A 13,543-nucleotide genomic window follows, 5' to 3' on the forward strand; every position below is an offset into this window, starting at 1 on the left:
CTGCACTGACATGTCTACCTGTTGACATAGCAATAAAGCACCACGCCCAGGCACAAGGATCCCATAAAGTCTGATTTCCAAACAGATGAAACATGCTATACTTGCTTTAATTGATACAAAAATTGCTGAATACTCTAGTGTTCAACAGGCGACCCTTTTCATGGGCTTCAAAGTGTTCATGTTTTGACATTGGACAACCTTCAGCATGCAGATGTAAGGCAGAGTATCCAAGGGATGCACCAGATGATTGTGTTGCATGTGTAGATTCACCAACACAAGTTATGTCAGTTGAGAGTGAATGTGAGGACAGTAGTAGGCTATGCAGTATGTACAACACACGGAGTTCGGTTTCTGACCTATCCTCACAGTTTTGTTTTGTGCTGAAATTTTGCGAAACATTCTTTCATTCATTCATCCATCTAGTCATTCATTCATTCATTCATTCATTCATTCATTCATTCATGCATTCATTCATTCATTCATACACTCACTCACTAATTCATCCATTCGTTTATTTATTCAGGCCTTAGTTGTTAGGTGTTTGTGGATTCTAAAAGTTGTATAATGACAACACATTCTTACTTGGGGAACCGTTTGATCAATAGTATAGCATATGTCCTGTATCTTGATTTAATATTTTATACAGTTATTTACAATTTACAATAATATTTCATTATCTCAGTAGTTTTCAAAACATTCTAACTAAACGTATTAACAACCTAAACTTAACATTTTACATTATTACAAATATGTTTAAGATTTACATACTCAAATTACCGCCATTTTAGTAAAACATTTGGAATGTTTGCCAGCCCAATATCGGAGAGCATTACAAACAATGTTAATGAACTAGTTGAGCCCATGAACATCAGTTTTGACACGAAGATCATATTTCTAAGTGCTGTTATGAAGATATAGAGTTTTGGTGATGAACTGGCGAACATTATATTTTCATGAACTCCAGAACAGAAACAACAAACACCGAATATGTTATATGAAAAATTTAATAAACATCGTATTGTCTGTGACCAATCTGGAATAGAACTAAACGCGTCACACAACTCCCTATAAAATACATCTGACCATGTCTAACCAAACACCCTACACAGTGTCGGAATGTTTATGTCTCTGTATATTTCATCTTTTATGTGTATAATATAAAAATGGAATGGATTTTGTTTCAGTTTAACTATGGAAGAAAAGAGAAAAAGCTGAAGTACGCGGTATACATTTCGACAAAGCTGCAACTTAGTGACTCACAATAAGAGAAGTCCCAGGTCTTGAAGAAAACGGCGTGGCAAGTATAATGCTTTCATTTGTATCAGAGTGAGAGAGAGAGAGAGAGAGAGAGAGAGAGAGAGAGAGAGAGAGAGAGAGAGAGAGAGAGAGAGAGAGAGAGAGAGAGAGAGGGGGAAAAGAGACAAACACAGAGAGAGAGAGAGAGAGAGAGAGAGAGAGAGAGAGAGAGAGAGAGAGAGAGACAGAGACAGAGACAGAGACAGACGGAGGGGGGGGGGGGCAGAGAGAGAGAGAGAGAGAGAGAGAGAGAGAGAGAGAGAGACAGAGAGAGACGGAGGGACAAACAAAGAGAGAGAGAGAGAGAGAGAGAGAGAGAGAGAGAGAGAGAGAGAGAGAGAGAGAGAGAGAGAGAGAGAGAATTGTTTTGTTTTGTTTGATTGACCCTGGTCCGCAGTTCAGAAAATCACATAAGGATTCATGATCTCCTTTCAAATGTTTTTAAACAGCATAACAATATAACAATCATAGCAACAGCTATCACGGCAGTACTTTTGACGAATCATAATGTTTGTCACAAAGCAAGGTAAGCAATCAGTACAAAGATAAGATATAATGCTATTGATGGGGATGATCGGGTAGTTGAACTGGTATAGGGCTCGGCGCTGGCACCTGCAAGTAAAGACATATACTAACCATAACTTCAGTGGTAAATGCATCATAAAAACGAGTAGTATTACTAATTTAAGAAGAAAAAGAAGAACAAGGAGAAGAAAAAGAAGCAGAAAAGAAAGTAGAGAAGACGAAGATGACAGAAAAGAAAAAGGAAGAAAAGGAAGTAAGGAAGAAGGAAGGAACGAAGGAAGGAAGAAAACGTTTTATTTAACGACGCACTCAAAACATTTTATTTACGGTTATATGGCGTCGGACATATGGTTAAGGACCACACAGATATTGAGAGAGGAAACCCGCTGTCGCCACTTCATGAGCTACTCTTTCCAGTTAGCAGCAAGGGATCTTTTATATGCACCATCCCACAGACAGTATAACACATACCACGGCCTTTGTTACACCAGTTGTGGAACACTGGCTGAAACAAGAAATAGCCCAATGGGCCCACCGACGGGGATCGATCCTAGATCGATCGTTCATCAGGCGATCGCTGTACCACTGAGCTACGTCCCGCCCCCATGAAAAAAAAAAGATTAGATGGATAACGAGAAAACAGAAAGAAAAAGACGAAACTAAAAAACATGAATTTCTAAAGTTTTATCTCCTAACTAGAGAGCGATGCGAGCGACGCGACACTATTTGTATCCTAACCAGACACGACACAAGTTTTATCAGTGTACGCTTAGTGCATTAGCTACCTATGGTTATCAATATATATTTCATACAACACCGGAATCCTTTCAAATAGAATAATAATATATGAAGACGTGGGTGGAGGGAGTAACATATTTGTGAAAACGTTTGATATCTCCACTGTATTATAGCATTTGAACATGCAATAATTTATTTGACCTTCATTGTTTAGAGATGTCTCTCTCAGATGTTTTGAACATGCAATAATTTATGTTAGTTTCATTGCCTAGATATGTCTCTCTCAGATGTTTTTAACATATAATAATTTCTGTTACTTTCATTGTCTAAATGTGTCTCTTTCAGATGTTTTGCAGATATGTGGACAGGAGTCTTTATATTCATTACTTTATTTTATTGTTGCCTAACAAAGCATTATATTTGATTGTTATACAATTGTTTTATGCAAAATATAGTTAATACATTTTGTAGCTCGTGTCGCGCGAGAAAAATGAACACTGGATACGTGCGGTCTGGCTCTTGTGATTGTTGCGGCTGCGGTCCGGGAGCAATTGATAAGCTCACTGCTGTACATTTTTATATTAAACATTTTACAAGTAGAACTGTGTTGTTAACATATTTATAAAAGCTATGTATTTGTTTATTATTGCTATGTATATGATGGGAGTTTATTTCCATCGAAATTTAAAGCGTGCAAACCACGATTTTGATAACTTGATACTATATAGTCTGTTAACATACAGTAAATCTCTTTCTACAGTTTTGCAAAGAAAGGTTTTGTTTTGTACAAGGGACAGCGAAAAGGTTCGTAGAACTACATACCAAAGTATATAGGCTAGTAGGGATCGAAATGTTTGGTATATGTAAACACTCGTTAAATGGCAATAATATCGTCATGTATAAAGAGAGTATAAGCAAAATATTATGAAAATATATCAAATTTACCAATATACAACAATTTAGAATTTTATTCATATATCAATCTGTGTCAAGTGCCTGCAGTTTAAAGGGATAGTCTTGAGTTTACAACCATTGTAAAATGTTTCCGACCAATAAAGCCTTTTCGATGACGTAACACACAAATTAAATACATTTTCTTATTTAAAATATCAGTGTCTGTATTTACAAGGTGTTTGTTGTTGTCCTAATGCTTGTAGTAGTCCAAACCGGATTTTACCTCCCAATAATTTCGTACGTACGAAAAAATATATATCATGAATTAAAGTAAAAACTGAGTGCTACAAACATTAGTATACGACCGCAAACACATTCGATATACAGACACTGGTATTCTAAACAAGAAAATGTATTTGGTATGAAATAGTAGTCGCCAACAACACTCTGTTATCGCAAACAGCTTACAGTGGCTGCAAACCCAGGACAGTTCCTTTAATTAGTAACATCTCACAATGGCTGCAAACTCTTGATAGTCCCTTTAATTAGTAACATCTTACAATGGCTGCAAACTCTTGATAGTCCCTTTAATTAGTAACATCTTACAATGGCTGCAAACTCAGGACAGTCCCTTTAATTAGTAACATCTTACAATGGCTGCAAATTCAGGACAGTCCCTTTAATTAGTAACATCTTACAATGGCTGCAAACTCTTGATAGTCCCTTTAAGGCTAAGCTTAGAGTAAAGTCGGAGTAACTTACTACAAAGGCCATTTATACAGTAGGACATGCTTCGCGGGCACTTGGAACAAGGGGCACCACCCCGTCTGTACGGCTGGTAACCTCGAATATTACCGCTGAAGAAAGAAAAAACGAAAACAAATGCCTAACAAAACAAATAAGAGACTAAATCTAGTTTATTGTTTATAAAATTAAAAATGACTGCATCCCAACTTCTCCAAACAAACCAGACAACAGTGAGCCGCATTGGCAACAACATATACTGAATTCCTTTAGAAACGCACCACCTAGTTTTCTTACGTATATTTTAAACTTTACAATTTTTGGTAAACATATCAATTTAAACTTAATATAACATGTTAAACAATGCGCCTGAACACAACACTGAGACTTTGCGTCAACTAAACGATGTGCACATGCAAATCATGAAAATCGTGATTTTTACCTGCTGTACTTAAGAAGAGGACAATAGTTTAGATGTTTTTGAAGCAATATTCCATGAAAGAGCATTTGAACATCGATCTGTGGTGATTTTCCCTCTAAACATTCGTAAAAGTGAGTAAATGATTCCGCGTTGTCGGAAAACCAACGCAATCAAGCAGTAGGATTGCTACAAGGTGGAATTTCCATTCTAGCTGTTGCCAGACAATTCAATAACAAGGTTAAATGGAAGGTTCAGGCAAATAGGATCAATTCGTGATCGTCAACGTCCTGGGTAACCTCGCTTGACGACCTCAGCGCAAGATGGATACTTCTAGGTCCTTCATTTGCGTGATCGATTCCATCCAGCTACCCAAACAGCTGCAGCTACACATGGTCTAAGGAGTCCAGTGTGTGCATCCACGATAAGGCACCGCGTAGCAGCAGCTACACGTGGTCTACGGGGTTCAGTGTGTGCATCCACCATAAGGCGCCGTTTAGCAGCAGCTACACGTGGTCTACGGGGTTCAGTGTGTGCATCCACCATAAGGCGCCGTTTAGCAGCAGCTACACATGGTCTGTGGGGTTCAGTGTGTGCATCCACCATAAGGCGCCGTTTAGCAGCAGCTACACGTGGTCTCCGGTTCAGTGTGTGCATCCACCATAAGGCGCCGTTTAGCAGCAGCTACACGTGGTCTCCGGTTCAGTGTGTGCATCCACCATAAGGCGCCGTTTAGCAGTAGCTACACATGGTCTGCGGGGTCCAGTGTGTGCATGCACCATAAGGCGCCGTTTAGCAGCAGCTACACGTGGTCTACGGGGTTCAGTGTGTGCATCCACCATAAGGCGCCGTTTAGCAGCAGCTACACATGGTCTGCGGGGTCCAGTGTGTGCATCCACCATAAGGCGCCGTTTAGCAGCAGCTACACATGGTCTCCGGTCCAGTGTGTGCATTCACCATAAGGCGCCGTTTAGCAGTAGCTACACATGGTCTGCGGGGTCCAGTGTGTGCATCCACCATAAGGCGCCGTTTAGCAGCAGCTACACATGGTCTACGGGGTCCAGTGTGTGCATCCACCATAAGGCGCCGTTTAACAGCAGCTACACATGGTCTACGGGGTCCAGTGTGTGCATCCACCATAAGGCGCCGTTTAGCAGCAGCTACACGTGGTCTACGGGGTTCAGTGTGTGCATCCACCATAAGGCGCCGTTTAGCAGTAGCTACACGTGGTCTGTGGGGTCCAGTGTGTGCATCCACCATAAGGCGCCGTTTAGCAGTAGCTACACATGGTCTACGGGGTCCAGTGTGTGCATCCACCATAAGGCGCCGTTTAGCAGCAGCTACACATGGTCTGCGGGGTTCAGTGTGTGCATCCACCATAAGGCGCCGTTTAGCAGTAGCTACACATGGTCTGCGGGGTCCAGTGTGTGCATCCACCATAAGGCGCCGTTTAGCAGCAGCTACACGTGGTCTGCGGGGTCCAGTGTGTGCATCCACCATAAGGCGCCGTTTAGCAGCAGCTACACGTGGTCTCCGGTTCAGTGTGTGCATCCACCATAAGGCGCCGTTTAGCAGCAGCTACACATGGTCTGCGGGGTCCAGTGTGTGCATCCACCATAAGGCGCCGTTTAGCAGCAGCTACACGTGGTCTACGGGGTCCAGTGTGTGCATCCACCATAAGGCGCCGTTTAGCAGCAGCTACACGTGGTCTGTGGGGTTCAGTGTATGCATCCACCATAAGGCGCCGTTTAGCAGCAGCTACACATGGTCTGCGGGGTTCAGTGTGTGCATCCACCATAAGGCGCCGTTTAGCAGTAGCTACACATGGTCTGCGGGGTCCAGTGTGTGCATCCACCATAAGGCGCTGTTTAGCAGTAGCTACACATGGTCTGCGGGGTTCAGTGTATGCATCCACCATAAGGCGCCGTTTAGCAGCAGCTACACATGGTCTGCGGGGTTCAGTGTGTGCATCCACCATAAGGCGCCGTTTAGCAGCAGCTACACATGGTCTGCGGGGTTCAGTGTGTGCATCCACCATAAGGCGCTGTTTAGCAGTAGCTACACATGGTCTGCGGGGTCCAGTGTGTGCATCCACCATAAGGCGCTGTTTAGCAGTAGCTACACATGGTCTGCGGGGTTCAGTGTATGCATCCACCATAAGGCGCCGTTTAGCAGCAGCTACACATGGTCTGCGGGGTTCAGTGTGTGCATCCACCATAAGGCGCTGTTTAGCAGTAGCTACACATGGTCTGCGGGGTCCAGTGTGTGCATCCACCATAAGGCGCCGTTTAGCAGCAGCTACAGATAGTCTACGGGGTCCAGTGTGTGCATCCACCATAAGGCGCCGTTTAGCAGCAGCTACACGTGGTCTCCGGTTCAGTGTGTGCATCCACCATAAGGCGCCGTTTAGCAGCAGCTACACATGGTCTGCGGGGTCCAGTGTGTGCATCCACCATAAGGCGCCGTTTAGCAGCAGCTACACATGGTCTGCGGGGTCCAGTGTGTGCATCCACCATAAGGCGCCGTTTAGCAGCAGCTACACATGGTCTGCGGGGTTCAGTGTGTGCATCCACCATAAGGCGCCGTTTAGCAGTAGCTACACATGGTCTGCGGGGTCCAGTGTGTGCATCCACCATAAGGCGCCGTTTAGCAGCAGCTACAGATAGTCTACGGGGTCCAGTGTGTGCATCCACCATAAGGCGCCGTTTAGCAGCAGCTACACGTGGTCTCCGGTTCAGTGTGTGCATCCACCATAAGGCGCCGTTTAGCAGCAGCTACACATGGTCTGCGGGGTCCAGTGTGTGCATCCACCATAAGGCGCCGTTTAGCAGCAGCTACACGTGGTCTACGGGGTCCAGTGTGTGCATCCACCATAAGGCGCCGTTTAGCAGCAGCTACACGTGGTATGTGGGGTTCAGTGTATGCATCCACCATAAGGCGCCGTTTAGCAGCAGCTACACGTGGTCTACGGGGTCCAGTGTGTGCATCCACCATAAGGCGCCGTTTAGCAGCAGCAGGTCTTCGTACACGACGACCTTATATTATTCCTATCCTGACCAATCATCGTCAGCAGCGACTGCAATAGGCTCAACAACATCAAACTTGGCGAAGACGTCATTGGAGAGAGGTCCTATTCAGTGATGAAAGTCACTTTCATCTGCATCACGGATTGTTGTGTGTGCTAGACCAATCGATGGAGAGGCGGAAGTGTGGTGGTTTAGGATGCCTTGACAGGACTCCCTTGCACATTTGCAGCGGACGGATGAATGCGATAAACTACAGAGATGACGTTTTACAACCCATCGTTGTGCCTATATTCCAAGCACATTCTCACCTGCATGTCTTTCAACAAGATAATGCTCGTCCTTTTAATTTAGAATCTCCGTGACCTTGAGGCGGCCATTGTGCAGGAATGGAATCAACTGCCACAAGCCTTCTTCCAGAACTTAGTGAACTCCATGAGGCGTCGATGCACAGCGTGTATTTGATCCAATGGAGGACACACACGCTACTGATATCCATTTGACAATCGCATGTTCAGCCATACATGTTTGGTTTGACCCCTATGATGTTCATTCTGGTATCACGGAATAAAAACTCATCTCTGTCCATATGTGTGTTGATGATAGTGTTCACCATCGAATGAATTTCACAGGAACGTATTTCCACAGTGATACAATTTCAATAAATCATGTTTTAGGTGATTAACTGTGTGGTGCGTTTCTAAAGGTGTTCAGTATATTATTTTATTCATACTAATTTTGATGGAATTATGGATGTTATATTCATTTCATTTTGTTTCAACTTATGTTCGTGCTTATATCCAATTAAGGTTCAAGCACGCTGTCCTAGGCACACACCTCAGCTATCTGGGCTGTCTGTCTAGGACAGGGATTTAGTGGTTAGTTGTTAGTGATTAATGAGAGAGAAGAGAGTGTAGTGGCCTTATACCTACCCACTGAGTCGTTAAAACTCTGGGCGAGAACTCTGTACCTACCAGCCATATGTCAGATGGCTTAACCACGACGCCACCGAGGCCGGTTATGGATGATAAATAGGTGTTTGACTATGAAACGTTTGTTAGGCTTTTGCTGAACTATTTTAAATTACGTTTTTAAGTATTAGACCAGTCTTCCTAAACATAGTTTTCAGATATTTGGACCGAGTTGGTGAAATGGAAAATATGACTAAAATAAGACTTTGTTTATTGTAACATAGTCTGAGGACCGTGATGTGTTTAACTTGGACTTGTTTGGTGAACTTGGGTCTGAGTGTTGAGTTTAGACACTAAGCGGCTGATAAACCTAGGGCCAGATACACATTCGGTAGCGCCTAATACACGTATGAACCCCACCCCCACCCCCAACCCACCACAAAAAAAGAAACAACAAGCCACCAACAACAATCCCCAAACAAAATCAAAACAACAACCGTACAAACCCCAACAAAACAAATAACAACCATACAACCCCCAACCATACAAAACAAAACAACCACCATACAACCCCCAACCATACAAAAAAATAAATAATCTACAAACAAAAATAAAACAATCATACAATAAACGCACACACATACACACTCTCACATACACACACACACACACACACACACACACACACACACACACACACACACACACACACACACACACACACACACACACACACACACACACACACACTTTAAGAAACAACCAGCTTAATTCAGAACATATTGCAGAATATAAATTACCCTGGTCCATAATTACAAACAACAATATAGCCGCCACCTGCCCAGCTGATGCCTGCAATATTGGGGCAGAAAGTCCTTCCACACCCTACAGAACGTGACTCCGCCCACACGACCTGAAATTAAACTTTTTAAAGTAATGCTCTACCGCGTTATGTTTTACAAATATTGTTGGTAGTAAATCTTAAGGCAGATATTAATTTTACTTGACCCTAACCCTATTTTGAATAGGATTTTTAAGTTAAAGTTGGTTTTGTTTAACGACACCACTAGAGCACATTGATTTATTAATCATCGGCATGGTAATTTAGACATATAATCTTAGAGAGGAAACCCGCTACATTTTTCCATTAGTATCAAGGGATCTTTTATGTGCACCATCCCACAGACAAGAACGCACATACCACGGCCTTTTTTTATATACCAGTCGTAGTACACTGGCTAGAACGAGAAATAGCCGAATAGCCTCACCGACGGGGATCGATCCCAAACCGACCGGGCATAAAGCGTGCGCTTTACCACTGAGCTACTCCCCGCCCCTGAGCCAGTGATTAAAGTCGCATACCCTAGTTTCAACCGTGAACATGGACACAAAGTGTGGTTAATGTACACATCTGTAACACAACAGAGTGAAACAAGAGTCTGTGGTGTTGAAACGGGGAAATACCCTTAAAAGGTCAACTAGAGCTCGTTTCCTAAACCGTTACTTCTGAGAGAGACGTGCGTTTTCTTTTTTTTTTAAATATGAATAATGCATTTCGTGGTATTATAAACCCCAACATGATATGGAACGCTTTGGGTGCACAGAAAATGGACACTCTAAACAACACAATCTAAGTAATGTTTGATTTCAGTGAACAATAGGCGATCGATGCTGAGACCAATCGCATCTCAGACGACTGCTCTACCACCGAGCTACATCCTGCCTGGAATGAAATAAGAGACAGAGCTACATCCTGCCTGGAATGAAATGGGAGAAATGCTGCATCCCGCCTGGAATGAAATGGGAGACAGAGCTACATCCCGCCTGGGAGACAGAGCTACATCCCGCCTGGGAGACAGAGCTACATCCCACCTGGAATGAAATGGGAGACAGAGCTACATCCCGCCTGGAATGAAATGAAAGACAGAGCTACATCCCGCCTGGGAGACAGAGCTACATCCTGTCTTAAATAAAATGAGAGATAGAGCTACATCCTGACTGGAATGAAATGAGAGACAGAGCTACATCCCGCCTGGAATGAAATGAGAGACAGAGCTACATCCCGCCTGGAATGAAATGAGAGATATAGCTACATCCCGCCTGGAATGAAACGGGAGACAGAGCTACATCCTGACTGGAATGAAATGAGAGACAGAGCTACACCCTGACTAGAATGAAATGAGAGACAGAGCTACATCCCACCTGGGAGACAGAGCTACATCCCGCCTGGAATGAAATGAGAGACAGAGCTACATCCTGACTGGAATGAAATGAGAGATAGAGCTACATCCTGACTGGAATGAAATGAGAGACAGAGCTACATCCCGTCTGGAATGAAATGAGAGATAGAGCTACATCCTGACTGGAATGAAATGAAAGATAGAGCTACATCCCGCCTGGAATGAAACGGGAGACAGAGCTACATCCTGACTGGAATGAAATGAGAGACAGAGCTACATCCTGACTGGAATGAAATGAGAGATAGAGCTACATCCTGACTGGAATGAACTGAGAGATAGAGCTACATCCTGACTGGAATGAATTGAGAGATAGAGCTACATCCTGACTGGAATGAAATGAGAGACAGAGCTACAACCCGACTGGAATGAAATGGGAGACAGAGCTACATCCCCCCTGGAATGAAATGAGAGATAGAGCTACATCCTGCCTGGAATGAAATGAGAAACAGAGCAACATCCCGCCTGGAATGAAACGGGAGACAGAGCTACATCCTGACTGGAATGAAATGGGAGACAGAGCTACATCCTGACTGGAATGAAATGAGAGATAGAGCTACATCCTGACTGGAATGAAACGGGAGATAGAGCTACATCCTGACTGGAATGAAATGAAAGATAGAGCTACATCCTGACTGGAATGAAATGAGAGACAGAGCTACAACCCGACTGGAATGAAATGGGAGACAGAGCTACATCCTGACTGGAATGAAATGGGAGACAGAGCTACATCCTGACTGGAATGAAATGAGAGATAGAGCTACATCCTGCCTGGAATGAAACGGGAGATAGAGCTACATCCTGACTGGAATGAAATGAGAGATAGAGCTACATCCTGACTGGAATGAAATGAGAGACAGAGCTACAACCCGACTGGAATGAAATGGGAGACAGAGCTACATCCCGCCTGGAATGAAATGAGAGATAGAGCTACATCCTGCCTGGAATGAAATGAGAAACAGTGCTACATCCTGACTGGAATGAAATGAGAGATAGAGCTACATCCCGCCTGGAATGAAATGGGAGACAGAGCTACATCCTGACTGGAATGAAATGAGAGACAGAGCTACATCCTGACTGGAATGAATTGAGAGATAGAGCTACATCCTGACTGGAATGAAATGGGAGACAGTCATTTAACGCTAGTTGCCTCCGCCTACATTTGTATATCGCTGTTTGAATACAGCACCGCGTCAAAGTACAGTGTAGTATACCTGGGTGTAGTGTCCACAGACCTTCGCGCAGTACCCGGTCTTGTAGGTGTATGACGGTTTCTCACTGTAGTACCACTGCTTCTTGATAACCGTGTCCATGCCAACCTGACCTACAGCAAAGGAAACGACTGTATACAATCGTGGTAATTGTGACACTTGGTCTAGATAGATGACGAGAGAAGAAACCCGTCGCTACTATGTAGGCTGTCTATATATATTACAAAGTTAACTTCTGTGGAAACCCAGCCTCAGATATAACGTATTTCCAGTACAAAATATAAATATAAATAAAATTTAATGAAATAAATAAAATAAAATAAAGTAAATTCATTGGTGTTATTTTCCTTACAATATCTGTAGCCTATCTACTACCGTGCCACTGGAGACAACTAAATCATGAAATCTCTTAAATATTACCTCCATTCAACAACTACAGACCATGTCCATTCCGCAACTAAATATTACCTCCATTGAACAACCACAGATGATGTCCATTCCGGAACTAAATATTACCTCCATTCAACAACCACAGATGATATCCATTCCGCAACTAAATATTACCTCCATTCAACAACCACAGATTATGTCCATTCCGCAACTAAATATTACCTCCATTCAACAACCACAGATTATGTCCATCCCGCAACTAAATATTACCTCCATTCAACAACCACAGATGATGTCCATCCCGCAACTAAATATTACCTCCATGTAATAACCACAGATGATGCCCATTCCGCAACTAAATATTACCTCCATTCAACAACCACAGATGATGTCCATTCCGCAACTAAATATTACCTCCATTCAACAACGACAGATGATGTCCATTCCGCAACTAAATATTACCCCCATTCAACAACCACAGATGATGTCCATTCCGCAACTAAAAATTACCTCCATTCAACAACCACAGATGATGTCCATTCCGCAACTAAATATTACCTCCATTCAACAACCACAGATGATGTCCATTCCGCAACTAAATATTACCTCCATTCAACAATCACAGATGACCTTCATTCCACAACTAAATATTACTTCCATTCAACAAACACAGATGACCTCCATTTTGTTAAATGATATCCATTCAAGAACAATAATATATGACCTCCATACAACAATCACAGATTACACCCCTCCCATTCAACAACCACATATAACCTCCATTCAACAACCATGTGTAACTTCCATTCAATAACCAAATATGACCTCCATTCAACAACAAAATATTCCATTCAACAATCACAGATGCCATCCATTCAACAATTACATATTACCGCCATTCATCAACCACAAATGACACAAATTTAACTAAATATTACCTGCATTCAACAACCACAGATAAACTCTATTCCATAACCAAATATTCAACAACCACATATGACCTCCATCCTACAACAACAGCTGACCTCCATTCAACAGCAATATATCAACTTCATTCAACAACCACAGACGACCCCATTCAACATCCAAATATAATCTCCCTTCAACAACGATTAATCTATATTCAACCACCAACTATGACCTCCATTCAACAACC

At 42.9% G+C, this 13,543-nt stretch overlaps 1 protein-coding gene across 3 annotated transcripts in view; it reads right to left on the minus strand.

The window, feature by feature from the left end:
* Window positions 1–1,570: 1,570 nt before the first annotated feature.
* The window catches only part of LOC121388318 (glioma pathogenesis-related protein 1-like), a 30,200-nt gene continuing 18,227 nt past the window's right edge, over window positions 1,571–13,543 (minus strand). For 2 of the 3 annotated variants that reach the window (XM_041519610.1, XM_041519611.1), the window contains exons 4-7: window positions 12,001–12,110; window positions 9,350–9,462; window positions 4,216–4,310; window positions 1,571–1,908 (exon numbers count right to left, since the gene is read on the minus strand). In XM_041519610.1, the coding sequence (XP_041375544.1) occupies window positions 1,811–1,908; window positions 4,216–4,310; window positions 9,350–9,462; window positions 12,001–12,110 (416 nt within the window). In that variant the 3' untranslated portion in view covers window positions 1,571–1,810. The remainder of the gene's footprint in view (window positions 1,909–4,215; window positions 4,311–9,349; window positions 9,463–12,000; window positions 12,111–13,543) is intronic. The other variant, XM_041519609.1, reaches the window with a different exon arrangement.

The sequence above is a fragment of the Gigantopelta aegis genome, chromosome 14 (assembly GCF_016097555.1).
Source record: "Gigantopelta aegis isolate Gae_Host chromosome 14, Gae_host_genome, whole genome shotgun sequence".
Lineage (NCBI taxonomy): Eukaryota > Metazoa > Mollusca > Gastropoda > Neomphalida > Peltospiridae > Gigantopelta > Gigantopelta aegis.